Source organism: Hibiscus syriacus, unplaced genomic scaffold (assembly GCF_006381635.1).
Source record: "Hibiscus syriacus cultivar Baekdansim isolate YM2019G1 unplaced genomic scaffold, ASM638163v2 tig00111402_pilon, whole genome shotgun sequence".
Taxonomy (NCBI): domain Eukaryota; kingdom Viridiplantae; phylum Streptophyta; class Magnoliopsida; order Malvales; family Malvaceae; genus Hibiscus; species Hibiscus syriacus.
The window spans coordinates 2,470,905-2,490,993 of NW_024063082.1; the positions used below are offsets into that span (position 1 = coordinate 2,470,905).

Below are 20,089 nucleotides of genomic sequence, written 5' to 3' on the forward strand. Positions count from 1 at the left end.
TAATGTTGTCAATAATATTTCTGCCTGGTACAAAACTAGTTTGGCTATTAGAGATAATAGAAGGAAGAATAGGTTTTAGGCGGTTAACGATAACTTTAGTTATAATTTTGTAAATAACCTGACAGAGGCTTATAGGTCTAAATTGGGTAATTCTATCAGGGTTATCTACTTTAGGGATTAAAACCAAACACGTTCTGTTTAAAGCTTCTTCAATCTGACCACCATTGAGGCAATGTTTGACTAGATAGCAGACTTTTCACCAACTATATCCCAATTTTTTTTTGAAGAAATTAGCATGAAACCCATCAACTCCTGGAGATTTTAGAGGGCTCATACTGAATAATGCATCTTTAATCTCAATATTATCAAAAGGTTTATCAAGCCAACTCCATTGCTCAAGATTCAGTTTAGGAAAATGACTATTATTCTCAAGAGAAAGCCTTACTAAAGGGTCCTTAGTGAAAAGATCCTCGTAGAATTTCTTCACATGACTTTTAAGCATTTCTTGGTCTTCGCACCAATTATCAGAATCTGTTTTGAGGGCTGTTATAAGTTTTTTCTTGCCCTTAGTAATAGCACAGAAGTGGAAGTACTTTGTATTTTTGTCTCCGTGGGTAATTCATTTACATATAGCCCTTTGAGCCCAAAGAAGTTCTTCTTGTCTAAGAATTGAGTCTAATTCCAACTTGAGATCATTTTCAAGAGATACCAATATGGTAGAATTATAACATCGAAGAGCTTTATCAATACCTTTAACTCTAGTAACTAATTTTTTCTTCTTCTGGTTGATGTTACCGAAAACTTCATTATTCCAAACCTTGATGCTTTCCCTGATATGATTGAGGCTTTCCGTAAGGTTATCATTCTTAACCCATTCTTTTTTAATAAACTGCTCAAAGTCAGGGTGGTCCATCCAAGCTGCCAGGAACCTGAACTGATTCTTTTTATTCCCTTTGGGTTGTTCATAGTATGTAGAAGAATATGACATAGATCTGATCCTATTCGGTCAAGGTGATGAACTCTAGTTTCAGGGTATAATTCTAGCCACTTCATGTTCATAATGTATCTATCTAGTCTTTGCCATAGGTTTCCACGTCTCCAAGTAAATTCATCACCCTCGTACTTAACATCTATCAAATTGTTGTTGAAATTGAACTCTTGGAAGTGTTTACTTCCTCCTCTGATCCGATTACTCCCACCAGTTCTCTCATCGGGTTTAAGAATACAATTAAAGTCACCTCCTAGGATCCAATGTTCATTATTGCTAGGCTTGAGTTGTTCTAGGAGACTCCATAGCTTACACTGAATGTTGGGGTTGGGACATAAATAGCTGTAAAATAGTTCTAGCAATTACTGCTACTATCCTTAATCTGTGCATGGACATATTGTTTGGAGATACTTAAGATTTTAACCTTAACCGAATTATCCCAAAGAATCCAGACGCCTCCACTATGACCCTGCGCTTCGATTCTGAAGGAGTTAAGGTAACACATATTGTTCATAATTCTATCAACTTTCTTTCCACTTGTGTGAGTTTCCATCAGGGCAATGATCTTGGGTTTGTGCATAATCACATATTCTTTGAAATATCTTCTAAAAGAGGGTTTAACAACCCCTTGAGTGTTCCAAAAAAGAATCTTCATAACTATTGAGGTAATGGGTAGTTGCTTTGTGTCAGCTCTTTTTCCTTCTGTTATTCTCCTTGATTCTGCTCCAGATCAATTTGCTTCATCGTTTGCACTTGAATGGTTGTAGGAGTGCTATTATCAGGAGGAGTCAAATTCTCAGAATTTATGGTATTTCTTTGGAACTATTCTGAAAGTAATTGAACGTTGGGATTGATGGTAGGTTTAGATTTTCTAATTTTAAGGCCTTTTTGGGTAATGTGATAAACTTGTTTTGACTTTTTGTTGAAATTCCATCTAAAAGTGAGATTCTGATTGTCATTTTCATGAATGGTAATTGTTGTATGTATTCCATCTCCCACTGTAACCCCGTGTTCACTGATTTGAGCATCCTCATTCGCCATGACTTGGATCCCTCCTACGTTCACCTCCTTAGTATTATCTTTACTCGCTGCCATTTCATTGTCAGTAATTAGGGCATCAACTAAACTATCATCAATTTCAAGGTTAGTGTGGGTACTTTCCTTTTGGGTCTGGTCTGTAATATCAATTTGAGCTAATGAGTTTTTGTTTCTCATTAATTCTCTATCTCTCCTTCTGTTCTTCATCTGATCTGTTGAAATGTTTGTTCTTGTATCAAGTGCTTGTATATCATTTACCTTCCTTTGATGTTGGTAAGCTTTATTGGTTTCCCTAGATTCTTACTCTAATTGTTCTTCCTGTAAAGGGGCAAATCTTGATCCTTGTCTTGATATTCGTTCAACCTCTTTACTTCTGTTTTGAGTTATTTAAAATTTACTGTTTCTTCCTCTTGGTTGAACAACCATCCAAGGACCAAAGGGATTTTCTTTATTAATTTCAACATTGGCTTGTTCTTCAATAACATTGTTAGTGTTGGATGTATCCATCTGTTTCTCTTCTTGGTTGGTTTTACAGACTTCTTTTGCATGAAAATAGATACCACAATTGAAGCAGATTTGTTGCAGCCCTTCATATTCAATCTTTTAGATGAAGTCGTCAATTTCCACACATGGAATTAGAGGTTTTTTCAGATCGATAACAACTGCAATTCTTGCAAATTTTCCCCTCTCTCCAACTTTAGTATTGTAGTCAATTTTAATAACTCTTCCAATCGTGTTCGCAGTTGTTCTGATTAACACTGCATTGTAATACCTGTAAGGTAGCCCAGGTAGTCGCAGCCAGGCTATGACTTATGAAGGATGCTTTTCAGATGTGGTAAAATTCCTCGACCATGGTTGAACAGTCAGGTAGCTTCCATATATCATCCAAGGGCCATCAATAAGAACTCTATAATAGTCATCCAAATTTTCAAACTTAACTAGATAATAGTCATTATAAAGATCTATTAAATTGAAGTTGTCTATCGGCATCCATAATGCCTGGATTCTGTTTAGTAGCACTTTATATCCAATCTTCTTCCCCAACAGTCTAGTGACAATAACTTGTTTCATGTTTCGATCAATCAGATCATGGATTCACTGTGAAAAGCTTATTCTAGGAAATTCTCCAGAGCTGTCCATGGTGACATCTCCTTCTTGAAATACTATCTCTTCTTCAGTCATCTTGACTGGGGGGTTCTTGTTTAGATTTGATCCCTTGGCAGCCATGGTAGCATAAGAGATTTTCTCGGAATTCTTGAGATATTCTTTGATCATAGTTCATTCTTCTTGGGAGTCATCTTCAGATTGCATATTCTCTGTTTGCTGAGTTTTTTCGTCATCTTCCATTGTTATTTCCCGATTCTTTACTTTCTTTGTGGCTCTTTGATCTTCTTGAACGCTATTGATGTTCTCCATCGATTTTTTTACTTACTCTTTATTTAATAAAACTTGCTACTACTATCAGTTAAAAGAAAGAAAATATTGGGTAAAATATATCAGATGTCACTGAATTATGTTAAAATAATTTTAGCCATTAAAATTTTAAAAGTTATAAAATAATTATTAAATTTATCAAATTGTTACAAAATAATCATTGTGATGTTATAAATGATCATTAAATTTATTAATATTTATTATTTAATGTTGTGGTGGTCATTTTATAATAATTTGATAAATTTTGTCAACTTTTAAAAGTTTAATAACTTAAAAAATTATTTTTACATAGTTTAACGAAATGTGATGTATTTTATTTTATCTAGTATTACAAACTAATTAAATATAAATAATCATAAAATTGCTAGAGAAAATTAGATCCCACCTTTTCTTTTCTCTTTTCCTTTCTAAATTGTTCATGAGACAACATCCAACCAACTCTTCCATTAATACCATAACCTTTCTTCTCTTATAATGACAATAATTAAGTAATTATAGTACTTTTTACATTATAATCTTTGTTGGTTTTAACTTGTAAACTAAGTTTTTAACCAATAGTGAATGGCGAGGGAGAAGGCTTTGAAACAATTTATATTATAATTATTTATATAAGGTGTAATGACAATTTTTAGAATAATAATATTTTTTGTGTTAAATATATTAGATCAAATCAATCAATCATATTAGATATATAAGTTTGGAGATCAATTTAGAAAGAATATCATAGTTTAAGAATGAAATTAGAATGTTCAAAAGTTTAAGGATTAATTTATAATAAGAGTAATATTTAGAACGTTAGATTTATGAAATTTGAGAGTATTATCTGATTAAACGAATATCATATTCACGTTAAGAAAGACAAACTGAGTTTAGTATAAAATTTTGAAATTTGGTTAGGTTTAATAGAGGGAGAAAAAATAAGAGGAAGAGAAAGAAGAAAAATATAGAAAATAGAAGAAAAATAAAATAAAACAAAAAGATCTCTTATAAGAATTCAGAACGATATCGTTTTGGTTTAAATTTTATTTTTTAAGGAGTAAAATGACATCATTTTGGTGTGTCGTCATATCGTTTATTATTTAACGATTGATTGATCAAAAGCGATGCAATGTTAAAATTGGGTGATCAAATTGAATTTTTTAAAATTTTAATAATCAAAATATGAGTGAGAAGAAAGTTGAATGATAAAAATTTGTAATTTACCCTAAATCATTTTAATGGATAAAATCAGAGTTTCATTTTAGGGTAAAGTACACAAATGATCCCGACTATGGGTGTTATTTTGTTGAGTGTCCCAACTATAAATAATTACAAAATAGTCTCTCAACTATAGGACATTGTTTTGAGTCTATCGACTATTAAAAGGTACAAAATGATCATAAACTATTTATATATTTCAAATTCGTCTTTTTCTATTAAAAATTGATGAAACTAGATATTAATATACTGACTAAGATATAATAGTCATTTGAGGTTATGAAATCATATTTTATCATATCTCCATTAATATATTAACGTCTAACTTAAAATGCAGTTAATTTTTAATAAAAAAATATAAGTTTAAAACATATAAATAATTATAACAATAATTTTATAGCTTTTAACGGTTGAGATTTTATCATGTACCCGCGTGTTAACCTAGAGCAGAGAGAGCTGAGATGGGCCGCCAGCCTGAATAAAACTGGCGTTTGCCAAATGTTGACATTCGAGAGAGGATAAATTCCTTAGACCCGGCGCAATTACAGTGAGGGAGGCAGAGCGCGTGGGCTCAAACAATTCTCCAATTTCCTCTTTGGCAGTGCAACAACATGAGCCTTTCGATTTCTATTTCAATTATTTACTTATTTTTTAAATTTTCGATTTTGTATATAAACACACTAATAACCAATCATTGCTTCCAAATTGTCAACTCAATGGTATTGTGCAACTTGCTGTGAAATGGGTTCGTCAAACTCAGTTTTGTTTTAATATGAAATGAAAAATTTATATTTAATTATATCTTATTGAAATTAATTAAATATTAATACATAGTTATTAATAATTATATTAAAAAATTTGAATGCTAAACTTCTCTATTCAAAATTCTCATTTTAAATTTTGTAACAAACCTATCATCCAAAACATAAGCAATACCAATGCTCTTGGTGAAGAAATTAAGACATTCAACTAAATGAGATTTATCAAAATTGAAAGGGCAAAGTACACAAATGGTCCCTCGATTGTAGGGTATTTATTTAATGGGTCCCTCAACTATTAAAAGTTACAAAATGATCACTCGAGTATTCATTATGTTCTAAATTCGTCCATTTCTGTTTAAAAATTAACGGTCGTCTGAGTTGGACGTTAACATGTTGACTGAGATATGATAGCCGTTTGAAATTATAAGATTAAATTTTATCATATCTCAATCAACAGGCTAACATCCAGCTTAGATTGTTGTTAATATTTTAACGAATAAGAACGGGTTTGAAACATAATGAATAGTCAGGTGACCATTTTGTAACTTTTAATAGTTGATGGACTCAATAAAATAACTTCTTATAGTCAAAGAACCATTTTATAACTTTTAATAATCGATAAAAGTCAATAAAATAGTATCCTATAGTCAAGGGACTATTTATGTACTTTACCCAAATTGTAAAGTAAGTTTATCATTACAATAGATATAATTGGTGACAATAAATGTGAATAAAATATAATTTATAAAACCTTCATTCCTTCTTTTTAGAAAAAAAAATTACTTTACTATATCATGTAAGAATTATGATTCAAATTTTATTTGACCAAATACAAAAACTCACACGGTTTATTGTGTGAATAAATAAATTAAGAGGAAAATGAGATCCAACAAGGAGGTAGTCCTGTGGTATGATATTGCTTTATTCAACTAGGATTATTATTGTTAAATTATTATTATATCAGAAAAATACATGGAATAACATTTATGAGAAAAGAATAAAGATTAAATTGATATAATTTTTGGAATATGAAAGTTTAAATTTATTGAATTATTTCGAATCAATATCAAATCGATAGGATGTATAAATTTATGGCAATAAAATTATTATTGTATCATGCTACATCACTACTTCGTCTATATTAATGGCCAATGACTTGTAACAATATATTAATTGAGTATTAAATTATAAATTGTAGAAAAAGATGATCGATTTGTAACCAAACTAATAATTGAATGACCTGATGTATATTTTATCCAATAATTAAAGAGTTAATAAGTTTTACATTTGATTAACTACTCAATGTCGTGCTTTAGTTATTTTAACCACCTCTATTTCTCTCTATAAAATTCGTAACTATTTAAATATATATATATATATATATATATATTATTTCCTGCAATTGAGTTAAGTGAAAGAGAAAAACTTTACAGCTCAACCGTAATGAAAGGAGGAGAGGAACGCAGACGAAGATTTCGATGGCTTTGAAAACTGATCGCTAACACTGTTCGGTTGGTTACTGAAACGTATTCGCAGCATTGGAATTGAAGCTACGAATTCGGCAATGGTTCTGAGATCAGGAGAAATTATTGTTTTTAAGACGAAAGGAAATTGATTTTCGCCCCCCTCTCAGTAGCTACTTTTGTTCGTAATATTGCTTTGAAAGAAAAAAAGACCGAGTAAAGAGGTAAAAGCAATGGAGTCTCGGATGGATCATTACGAGATCATGGAGCAGATCGGCCGTGGTGCTTTCGGTGCTGCCATTCTCGTTCATCATAAATCCGAGAAGAAAAAGTATTATTTTTCTACTTGCTTACATTATTGTTTTTCAGTAAAGTGTAACTTCGATTTTTTTAATTTTTGGTAAGGTTTTGTAAAATTTTCAGGTGTGTGTTGAAGAAGATCAGATTGGCGCGACAAACGGAGTGTTGCAGGAGATATGCGCATCAGGAAGTTAGTTTATTTTCAAATTTTAAATAAAATCTGTATTAGAGTTTAATTTCCAATCTATAAAATAGTTTTAGAATTTTTTGGAATGTAGATGGCACTTATTGCACGGATTCAGCATCCTTACATTGTTGAATTTAAGGAAGTGTTATGTATGGCTCATAAAAAGTCTCGTTGTGGGGTTACGAATTATGTGGGTTGGGGGTGTGGGGGCGCAGCCCCCGCGGTACGGTACAGGGTTGATTTTGTAATTATGTACCAGGGTTTTCTATTATAAATAGAGATGTAACCTAGACCTAAAATATCATTGAATAAAACTTCTAGCGCCGCCTAGGCACCGAGGACGTAAGCACATTGCCGAACCTCGTAAAATTCTCGTGTTCTTTCGTTTTCTTTACCCGTTTTCGTCAACAATTGGTATCAGATGTCAGGAGCAAAATTCGAAGTCGCGAAATTCGATGGTCAGGGTAACTTCGGATTATGGCAAACGAGGGTGAAGGATCTATTGGCGCAGCAAGGGATCTTGAAGGCTTTGCGACCTACAAAGCCGGCGTCGATGGATGAGGAAGATTGGGAAGAATTGCAGCAGCGAGCGGCAGGAACCATACGATTATGCTTGGCGGACGAGGTCATGTATCACGTCATGCATCTATCGTCTCCAGACGAAATTTGGAGGAAGTTGGAAAGTCAGTTTATGTCCAAATCCTTAACGACAAAACTGTATCTGAAGCAGCGGCTGTATGGGCTGAAGATGCAGGACGATCACGATTTGGCGCAACACGTGAATGTCTTCAATCAAATCGTTTCTGATCTGGCTCGGCTTGATGTGAAAATTGAGGATGAAGACAGAGCGATGATTCTGTTGTGTTCGTTGCCTTCCTCTTACGAACACATGGTGACTACTCTTACATATGGGAAAGAGACTATCAACGTTGAGGAGATTACTGCAGCCTTGTTGGCTCACAACCAGCGGAAGCAGAATGCAGGGGAAAGCTCTCAAGCCGATAGCTTATATGTCAAGGGTAATCGAGATCGTGGACGGAAGCCAGAGAAGGCAGGGTCCGGGAAGCGGAATTCCAGATCCAAATCCAGGGATAAGAAGACGATTCACTGTTACAAGTGCAAGGAGGCGGGACATATGAAGCGAGACTGTCCGAAGTTGAAAAAGCAGACCGATGAGAAGCGTGATGGCTCATCCAAGTCTGTGAATACCAAAGTTCAAGGCTCGTTTGGTAGCGAAGGGTTTTTCACAGCAGAAAGAAGTTGATTATGATGAAATCTTTTCTCCTGTGGTCAGGCACACTTCAATCCGAGCAGTACTTGCATTGGTGGCTAGTTGGGATTTGCATTTAGAGCATATGGATGTTAAAACTACTTTTTTGCATGGTGATTTAGAGGAGCAGATCTACATGCGGCAACCTGAAGGTTTCACTCAACCTGGAAACGAGCATTTAGTTTGCAGATTTAAGAAATCTTTGTACGGGTTGAAACAGTCTCCGAGACAGTGGTATAAATGGTTTGACTCCTATATGATCAAGATTCGCTACAACCGATGTGAGTATGATTGTTGTGTCTATGTTAAGAGCCTTGATGATGGTTCTTTTATTTTTCTATTACTGTATGTTGATGATATGTTGATTGCTGCGAAGAACATGGATGATGTTATCGGTTTGAAAACTTTATTGAGTCAGGAATTTGATATGAAAGATTTAGGTGCTGCAAAGAAAATTCTTGGAATGGAAATTTGCAGGGACAGAGACTCAAGGAAACTGCGGCTATCTCAACGGGGTTATGTTGAGAAAATACTAGAAAGGTTTGCGATGAGCAGCGCGAAACCAGTTAGCACTCCATTGGCGAATCACTTTAAGCTCTCATCAGAACAGTGCCCTAAGACAGATAAGGAAGCTGAAAATATGGCAAAGGTTCCGTATTCTAATGCTGTTGGCTGCTTGATGTATGCGATGGTATGTACTCGTCCTGATTTAGCTCATGCTGTTAGTCAAGTTTGTAAGTACATGTCTAAACCTGGTAAGCAACATTGGGATGCAGTCAAGTGGATCTTTCGGTACTTAAAGGGTACTGTGGGACATGGAATTGTTTTTGGGAGTCAGCGGGATAATCCTTTGGTTGTAGGATATGTGGATTCAGATTATGCAGGTGACTTGGATAATAGAAGATCTACGACAGGGTATGTGTTTACTCTTGGTGGAGGGCCTATTTGCTGGAAGTCTACTGTTCAATCTGTCGTGGCACTATCTACAACTGAAGCTGAATACATGGCAGCGGCTGAAGCTGCAAAAGAAGCTTTATGGCTTACTGGTTTAGTGAAGGAGTTGGGTGTTCAACAAGGTGGAGTTCAGTTGCTTTGTGATAATCAAAGTGCTATTCACTTGGCTAAGAATCAGGTGTATCGTGCTAGAACTAAACATATTGATGTAAGGTTCCACAAGATCAGAGAGTTGGTTGCATCTGGAGAGGTTTTGTTTCAGAAGGTACATACTGATGAGAATGCCGCTGATATGTTCACCAAGCCAGTTACGACAGACAAGTTCAAGCATTGCTTGGACTTGTTGAATGTTTCGAGTTGTTAAAGAAGCAAGGTAACCCAACCCACATTGAAGTTTCCAAGGGGCAGGATATTCGCCAAGGTGGAGATTTGTTATGTATGGCTCATAAAAAGTCTCGTTGTGGGGTTACGAATTATGTGGGTTGGGGGTGTGGGGGCGCAGCCCCCGCGGTACGGTACAGGGTTGATTTTGTAATTATGTACCAGGGTTTTCTATTATAAATAGAGATGTAACCTAGACCTAAAATATCATTGAATAAAACTTCTAGCGCCGCCTAGGCACCGAGGACGTAAGCACATTGCCGAACCTCGTAAAATTCTCGTGTTCTTTCGTTTTCTTTACCCGTTTTCGTCAACAGGAAGCTTGGGTTGAGAAAGTAAGATACAATACTACATTTCTTTTGTTTCTGCTCTGAAAATTGAACTTTTACAGGTAGCTTGCTAAGCACGTCACAACCTTTCTTAATGTTGATAGAGTTTCCTTCTTTTTTACCTTTTTTTATTGTTATGTAGGGTTGCTATGTTTGTATTGTTACTGGACACTGTGAAGGTGGAGATATGTAAGTTTCTAAGTTGGATTGAGAACTTTGATTAGGAGTTTTTTTTTTTTTTGAATTTCTGCTATCTTTGTAATCTGTCAATACTGTTCTCTTTCTTATTCCTTTTAACAGGGCTGAATTGATGAAAAGTTCAAAAGGGGTGTATTTCCCTGAGGAGGTACTAGATAGTCTATACCCCGTAGTTTTACAAGTTAGTTTCTTCTTGGGTTAATAGTTTTGACTAACCGTTCAAAATGATGATTGACCATTGTACAGAAACTTTGCAAGTGGTTTGCACAGCTTCTTCTGGCAGTTGAATATTTGCATTCAAATTTTGTTCTGCATCGCGACCTTAAGGTATGTGTTTGAATTTAGATTAGTCTCTTAATAACAACTTAATGATTTTTGGACTGATTTTTAGCTCTTCTTGGTAGTGTTCCAACATCTTTCTTACCAAAGACCAAGATGTGCGCCTTGGTGAGTTTGTCTTCTTGCTTTTCCTCTTGGCTTCTTTCATGTTCTCTATTTTTTTTTTGTTATCCTTTAGCTACGTTCGATATCCTACTCGGTTGGATATGTTGGGATTGTTATCCTAAACTTTCTTTCTGATTTGTAATGGTTTAGGGGATATTGGGCTTGCCAAAACTCTTAAGGCAGATGATTTGGCTTCATCGGTATGTACTATGTTAAATGATTTTTATCAACCTTTTCTAAGATCTTTTTCAACCATCTCCAAGGATGGGAAAGAATTTCTTTTATTTTTGTTCTATTGTTTCTATTCTTTTCCTTCCTATACTTGGTTGATAAGCTCATCCTATTTAGCTTGAAATAAGAGATTGTGTCTGTTTGCACGTGCCTCAATGCTGCTGTATATTTTATAAAAAAACTTTTAACGTTAGCATGGTACTTATAAAGTAGATTGTTCATTACTTGTTACGTTCTATCAAGGTTGCTGTCACATTCTACTATGCATTGCTGAGGAACTGAATAGTAGAAAATAGTAGGGTGTATTAAAGTGAACAAGCATGATGTGTTCCACAGCTTGTAGTTAAACTTTGTGCTAATTCTAACCTCGTCTTTCTAAATTCCCAAGTTATAATAAGACTGCTAATTTAACATAAATAATCACTGCTGAGATTATATATGTAATCACTTTTTCTTTAAAATTAAAGTTTTTTTTAAAAAATCTTGTTAATACCTTGTGTTTCAGTGATGAAGGACCCAAATACTGTAACACGAAGAATATATACAGTATTTAACTTCTGGTTCTTTATTTGTAATTGACTTATATTTGACGATAGAGAGAGATGTATTTGAAATTTATTGATCATAAATGTCCAAAGACATCATAACAATATCTGTTGGGTTATATTTGTAGTCGTTTACAGTTGATGTCCTGTTTTCCATTTTTGTAGTTATTTTTCCTCACGTGAATGTGCCAGGTTCCGGTGCAAGTTACTAATTGTTTTGTACATGGCTCAGGTGGTTGGAACTCCCAATTACATGTGTCCTGAATTGCTTGCGGATATTCCTTATGGTTTCAAGTCTGATATATGGTCTCTGGGTATGTCTTCTAATGAGTATATATTTGATATGTAGATCCATTTCTTTGGTTCTAAATTGTTTCTTGTTGAACAGGGTTCTGTATTTATGAGATGGCTGCTCATCGCCCCGCTTTTAAAGCTTTTGTAAGAGTTATTACGGTTCTTTTGGCTGAATATGTTCCTTGTATTTTGGCAAGTAGCATGTGTTTCATTTGGTATCATGTGGAACTAGGATATTGTAAAATTTCCAAGTTTTGTTATTCCTTTTATCATATACACTGGATTTTTCAGCCATTGTTATTAAATTCCATGTTCTGTGCTTCTGTCTTTTACACAATGATTTCAAAGTATATGTTGTCTACTTGTCTAGTTCTATGCGATGTCCTTGCAACTGCTACTTTTTGCCTACACTAACCATGTAATTTATATGAATCTAATTAAACTAGATTCCATCAAACTTCTTGTTCTAGGACATGGCTGGTTTGATAAGCAAGATAAATCGTTCCTCTATTGGGACTTTGCCTTCTTGCTACTCCCCATCTTTGTAAGTCTTAATGCGCATTTTAGAGCTTACTATTATGTTTTCATATTCTCTACAATTTTTCATGCTCCTACTGAATTTTCAATGCTTTAAAGTCTCTTCATTGCCCTACTTCTCTGCCATGTTTTATATAATTTATGTTTGGGTCGAGTGCAGATCTTTTAAATCAAATTTTTACTCGTCTAGGAAGTTTGAAACTACTTTCACTGAAAACTGAAAATCCCAAGGGACTCTGTAATCTATATCTATTTAGTAATAAGCCTTTATCATATGTCAAGTAGTTAACTCTCTAAATGATAGCTAATTTGTTTAACGTTAAACAAACAGGAAAACGCTGATCAAGGGCATGCTAAGAAAGAATCCAGAGTACCGAACCAGTGTAAGCATTTCTTTTTGTCAAACTCTAAGAATTTTCTCCACATGCAGGACTTCAATATAACAATTTGATTATTTCCACCTTCTTAGGCATCAGAACTTTTGAAGCACCCTTATTTGCAGCCATATGTTGATCTGTATTGCCCATCCTTCAGCTGTTCTTCAACGAATTGTTCCCCGGATAAGCATATTTCAACTGGTCCTGACAATAGGAAAACAATGGCTGAGAGTCAAAATAGTAATAGCTCATGTAGTGATAAAGATAGCTTGTTTTCAAGTGACAGAAACACTGGCACTATGGTGTCAAATAGCAATGGTAAGACCACTGACACAGATTGAATTTCTAATGATGACGAAGGGGCTGAGCATCACCCACAAAGTGAGGAAGAGAATAGCCCTGTTATTTTCTCTGTCAAAGTTGATGAAAAATATTTGAGGAAACATTCTAATGCAGAACAGGGATCTAACGTTCAATAAAACCAACCAAAAACCATCAAAAGTATAATTATGGCTCTGAAAGAAGGGAAAGTAATGGGGGGAAACCGTGCAAAAGCTGTAGGTGGATTGACTCAAAGAAATAATGTAGAGGCACCGCCCAAAGTTCTCAAACCACTGAATCCACTCCAGTTCCAAAGTCTAATGCAGATACCATAACTTCTGCTTCAGCAAAACCGTTAGATTCTGCAATAATGATACCAGGATCCCACCATTCGAAGCACCTGGTGTGACTTAGGCCTTGTGGTTCTATTCTAAATTTAATTCATTATTGGTATATTAACTTATTTTGCAAGTTTTCTCTCTCTCCAGTTACCTTTAATTGAATCTTCCCCAAAGACTAAGCCTAGACATGAAGAGATTCCTCCCTCTATGCCTGGGAAGCATGTGCCTGAAGATGGACAATCTTCTAATCCTCGGCAAAGAACTCCTACCAATGTTGCAAGAATATCATCAGTCATGGGAAGAATGAAACATGCAGGAACTAATGCTTCAGATGGAGCTTTTACCCTACCAAAGTTAAGTTCTACAGAGATAAACAAGGGCCGTGAAGGTATTCCCTCTCAACTACCCTGCCATACAAATTTTTCCATGGAGGTTACACAAGAGGTTGCTATAGATATAATTGGAGTTACCATAGAGGTACAAACAGATAGCAATCAAGAGATAACCACTAGGGTCAAGAGCTTGGAATTGCATCCAGCATCTAGCTCACTCGCTTCTCCACAACCAGAGAAACCTGAGTTTCTGATGAGAGGAAACCTTGGGCATGACCACCTCAATTCTGTCTCATCTTCAATCTCACTTAAAGCATTTGAGATTTGTGACGATGCAACAACCTCTTCTATTGACATGACGGAACAGACACATGATCAAGAGATAACCACTAGGGTCAAGAGCTTGGAATTGCATCCAGCTTCTAGCTCACTCACTTCTCCCCAACCAGAGAAACGAGTTTCTGTTGAGAGGAAACCTTGGGCATGACTGTAAATCTGTCATGTGTTCAACAGAAGAATCTGTTCCAACCCAGGATCTTCTGCACTTTACACCATCTAATGCAAAAGTCAAATTGAGTTCCCCTTTGGACCTTCCAGTCCCGAATTCTGAAGAGATATCCATTCTTGAAGATGATGTTGCTGTAAGCAGGATGGTTAGTATGGATGATGCTCCTTTAAGCAGGACAATCAGTAGAGATGTGTCTATAAGCTGGCCAGTCAATAGGGATGATGGCCCTATTAGTAGGCCAAGTAGCAAGGGTGATGCCCCTTTAAGCAGGCCAAGTAATCGGGATGATGCCCCTGTAAGTAGCCAAATTACCGGGTAAGATTGTCAGATAAGTAACTCAAGTAGTAAGGATGAAACTGTGGCAAGCAAACCTTGTAGTAGTCCTGATACAATATCCCATTCAAATCTTTTTTCTTCATCCAGTGGTGATGACAAGTTCACTGTAATGGAACTTCTCTCATCAATGGCAGAGCCTATGACGTGCATTGCCTCACCCATTTCATCTAGCCGAAAGAATTCACAGTCAGAAACGTGAATAACCCCTCAATAGAAAAACCGGCTGCAACCTCACGTCCTCCAGCCTTTGATGATGTTATACTTGTTATAAGGCACAGTAGCTTCCGAGTTGGCAGTGAGCAGCCACTGATGGAAAATGTAGAAATGGGTGTCCAAAATGCGGATGTTGGGAAACTCATTAATGTCGTGAGGGATGAATTGGATATGAAAAACATGAGGAGTCCCATGACCCTCGAGTCATCAAATTGCTCTGAGCCTCTAAGTTCTAAACCAAATGTTTCGGATCATTTTGGCGTTAAAGAAACAGATGTCAGGAGCTCCATTTCCTCATCTCCAAAACCAGATTCACCAGATCCCGCAAAGCCCCGCTCTTCTCTGACAGAAGAGGAGACACCGACAAAGGAAACTTTGGATATCAAGTCTTTCAAGCAAAGGGCAGAGGCACTTGAAGGGCTTCTTGAATTATCAGCAGAGTTACTGCAACATAACAGATTGGAAGAGCTCTCGATTGTTTTGAAGCCTTTCGGGAAAGCTAAGGTGTCCCCGAGGGAGACAGCTATCTGGTTAGCCAAGAGTCTGAAAGGACTGATGATTGAGGATAGTGGACGGAGTTCATGAATTATTATTCTTCACGAGGACCAGGTAAGCTTTCATTTCCTTGTTGTCGACATTGTTAGCTTCTCGTTCACCACCGAATGCTCATCTCCTATCACTTCCATTTGGATTTATAAAACATAAAACAACTAGGCCTTTTCTGTTTTTTCTTCACCTCATCCTATATAATTCTTTTAATGCATGTTGCCGTACATAGTTCACAATACCATGATTATAAATTAGAGAAGCTATTTTTACAATAACATTGTTAAATGGTTAATTTTTTAATTGAAATTAAGATATCCACCATCAATAATAATAATACAAACATAAAATCCAATTCGAAATTTAAAATAAATATTATGATAATATTTTTTATCAATAACATTATACTTCGATCATTGAAATAATAAATAATAAATTTTAAATTTTCAAAATATTTTATTATATTGTCTTCTCCGCCGATTTGTGTCTTTTTCCTTCTCGATGAAGAAATTTCTGAGGAATTTCACCAAATCATCCAATGATTTCCCTTTGTTTTGCTTACCCAATGTCAAACGAACCATTTTTTTCATTAGCTTTAATTTAAACGAAGCGAAAGAAGAAGGGAATTCTTAGGGAAAAAACTCGTAATTATTATATAGCCGTAGTTGTTAAATTTTAATTAGAATCCGCGTTTCCATTTTCATCTTCTTCGGCCCTTTTTTATGTGATCGACTCCGATTTGGTTTTTATTCCAAGCGAAGCAAAGATCCTTTTTGTGTGTGTGAAGAAAATGCAAGATTCTTCCAGACCCGTTACAGGTTACCCAGTTCAGAACCTTAATGACTACGCTCCTACGCCACCCACCACCGGCTACTCCTACGCTCGCGTTAACCCCAATGGACATCCTTACTATTCAACACCGCCGCCTCAAAACCCACACCCAACTTTCCTCCGTCGCCTGCTTGTGGCAGTTGCCGTCTTTTTAATCATATTCGGCGCCATCCTCTTCATAATCTGGCTCGTACTCCGTCCCCAGCTCCCCGATTTCTCTATACAATCCCTATCCCTTTCCAATTTCAGCGCTGCGAACCAGCGCGTCAACGCCACGTGGAACGCGCAGATCCAGGTCTCGAATCCCAACAAGAAGCTTTCCGTGTCTTATGGAGAAGTCGTTTCGTCGATTTTCCACAAGGACTACTTCTTGAGTGAGACGAGGATCGGGCCGTTTGTGCAGGGTACGCGCAGCGCGGGCGCGGTGGGGGCGAGCTATTCGTTGGTGGATTCTTTCGTTGACGGGAAGGTGGTGGATGCGATGAACGAGGAGAGGAGTGGTGGCGAGATGAAGTTCAACTTGAAAGTGATAGCTGATGTGGCGTTCCAATACGGTGGGTGGAGGGGTCGACGGAGGTTTCTTACGGTTTGGTGCGACGACGTTGCGGTTACAGCTTCGTCGGGGAAGATGACCGGTGGCCCCAAAAAGTGCAGCGTTTACTGAGAATCTGAGATTAACGTAAGTTCAAATTTCTGTTAATTTTTTTAGCATTAAATTATTAAATTAATTTTAACTTTTCCTCTTATACATGATTCTGTTTTAGAAATGATAAAATAATTTTATTTTTTATATATAAATGAACCTTAATTTAGTTTAATTTGAATTTGATTGTGATGAATTCAAAATTAAAATGATTCATTAAAATGATTCGAACAAATAATTTAGAGTGATTAAAACTTAAAATATATAAACTAATCCGTATATTATTAGTAATGGTATTATAAAGGCTTAAATATATAAAAGAAACCCAATCTATGCTTGTTTTTTAGTTTAGTGTCTAACATTTATTTCGTTTTAGTTTGGTGTCTAACGTTTTATTCCGTTACTTAAAATGAGTCAAGTCGTGATAGACTTTTAATTTCCTCCTTTAAGTGGCATGTGTCACAATCTAATAATTTTAAATTTTTTTATATAAAATTAAATATTTTTCTAAAAAAGAAAATACAAATTTTGAAATAACCCCTAAACTTTAAAAACTTTCATTTTAACCCTTAAATTCATGCCGACTATCGTCATTTGCCGTCGACGAAGCTTCACCCGACTTCGCCTCCCCCCGACAATCAAAACCCCTATGAAATCATGACTGATTAACGATCGAACGACGGCGAATCAATTTTTATACCCCCGCGAACCCTAGGATGAAACTCGCAATCCCAAACGATTTCGACGGTTAATCGACGACTATAACTAGGATGGTGACAAGGACTATGTCGACGATATTAGCCGTGGCTGAAAAGGGTGATGGCGGCGATTAGTGTTAGGATTTGAGGTTTTTTTTATAATTTAAAAGAAATAATGTTTTTATATAAATATAATAATATTTTTTTAAATATTTTTTAAAAAAATTCAGATTGTTACACGTGTCATTTAATGGATAAAACTAACGGTCTGTCACGACTTAACCCATCTTGAGTAACGGAATGAAACGTTAGGTACTAAACTGAAAAAACGAATATAGGTTGGGCACCTTTTATATATTTAAGCCTATTATAAATTATCTCAAATAAATATTTAATTTCAAAGTTTATATCGATTTCATTTTTTAATCTTAAAATATTTTGTTTTTAATATTAAATTCTAATTTTGATTTTAATATAACCACTATATTAATGTTGACGTGTGTGTTGAAATAAATGTAAAAAAAATTAAACACCTAAATTGGTATAATTTAAACACTTTTTTTATTAAACCTTTAAATAATAGTGTTGAACATATGCAGAGGCTTTTCATAGCTTTCAATTTTCATCATCGGTTAAAAGAGGGGGCAAAAACAATAATAAAAGAAAGAACAAGTGAAGGAAATATGCAGTGATTTTTTTATTAATCTATGTATATAGTATATATTTTAATTTTTTTAATGGGATGCTTTATTTGATGTATGAGTTGGAAAGATTCGTATTAACAAATACCAGAGCCTCGTTAAAAACTCTCCTTAAATCTAATAGAAGAAAAATAATGCTCCAATTTAAGCCATTACAAAGGTTTTATTCTAAACAAAAATTCACACTTCCCTACTAACACCCTTTCGAAAGCGAGACAGATATGTAACACCGACTCAACACGAAACTAGCCTTGAAACAACCGACCCAAAGCTAATGAACTAAGCAATCATATCACATAGAATGCAACAACAAGAAAGCAGTTAAATTCCGCGATAATGGAAATTCAATCACCGTTGTAGTATTTAGTGCTCGAATCTAAATTTTTTAGATATAACAACCATTTTTTTAACTACCAATGTAGATTAGTTCATGCAAATGTAACCGTGATTCTTAGTTTTCATTCTTCTCTTGTGTTTACATGAATGTAAATTAAATTCTTTTATGGGCTATTTTCTATGTTATTTTAATAGTCGTATTATTCTTTGTATTGTCCTCACAGGTATAAAAAAGTGTAAGATCTTTTCGTGATTTTATATTTTATAAACAAAATTCGATTTGTTCAAATGACACCACTTAATATTCCCTTGGAATAGAAGTTGTCAATTTCAGATCTTTGTATTAATACCATATTAAAGAACAAGATTGATTTTATCGTAATTATAATTATCTAATACTCCTTTATGAGTTTGTTACATGATAAGCTCTTGATGTAAGTTTCACAGCTACTCCTTTATCTTGGTTTACAAATAAGAAAATGTGTTAAAATCAATTGTTTTATATTTCACAAGAATATAAACATGTGTTGGCACAAATTTGATTAAATGGGTGGGGTGCGCATATGTGATTATTAACCTCAATCGCTTAATAAGAAAAAAAATTATATCTAAACATTTATACAAATCATATTTAATTTGGTCATTAACCTTTTGAATATTCTATCATATGTCCCCAAACTATGATACTTAATAAGAAAAAGAGTTAATTCTATCATATGTCCCCAAACTATGATGCTCATTTTAATTTGGTCATTAACCTTTTGAATATTTTAATTTCATCCTCAAACTACGACTTTCATTTTAAATTAGTCTTTAAACTTCTGAACATTTCAATTTCATCCCCAAACTTTTGGATCTCTCGATTTCACATTTAAATTCATCCAAATATGTAATTAGTTTCAATCATATTTAACCTAATTTCCCCCCAAATATATAAGAATATAACTTTGTCTTACGATTTTATTAACAAGGGATTTGATTAGCATATACGTATAGTTTGAGATGAAATCAAAATATTCAAAGAGTTTGATTTTTCAAGCAAGAACAAATGATTAAATAATATATTTATAAAATAAATAATAAACTTAGATATCAAATGATATATTAAAGTTCGTTTTGTAAGCATGAAAGAAGTGATTTAAGAAAATTTTGCTATCCCTTGAGCTCTTGAGTTGAGCATCCCATATGCAATAATATAAACGTTTATCGTAAAAGGGTCCTAAGTTTTTAAATATATACATTCTTTGTATTTATTCTTAAATTTATTTAAAAAAAATTGATTTTATTGGGTTATCTTGCCCATAGTAAAGATTTCATTCAAATTTGGGCTCTAAGCAGCAAAAGGAAAATAGGCA

At 34.8% G+C, this 20,089-nt stretch overlaps 1 protein-coding gene and 1 pseudogene across 1 annotated transcript; both read left to right on the forward strand.

Moving 5' to 3' along the window:
* Positions 1 to 10,465: 10,465 nt before the first annotated feature.
* Positions 10,466 to 15,661, forward strand: LOC120162488 (annotated as a pseudogene).
* A 577-nt stretch (positions 15,662 to 16,238) lies between these two features.
* Positions 16,239 to 17,079, forward strand: LOC120161794 (NDR1/HIN1-like protein 26). The gene has a single exon (XM_039172005.1). It carries the CDS (start codon positions 16,316 to 16,318, stop codon positions 17,018 to 17,020), a length of 705 nt encoding a protein of 234 aa, XP_039027936.1. The 5' UTR covers positions 16,239 to 16,315; the 3' UTR covers positions 17,021 to 17,079.
* Positions 17,080 to 20,089: the final 3,010 nt, after the last annotated feature.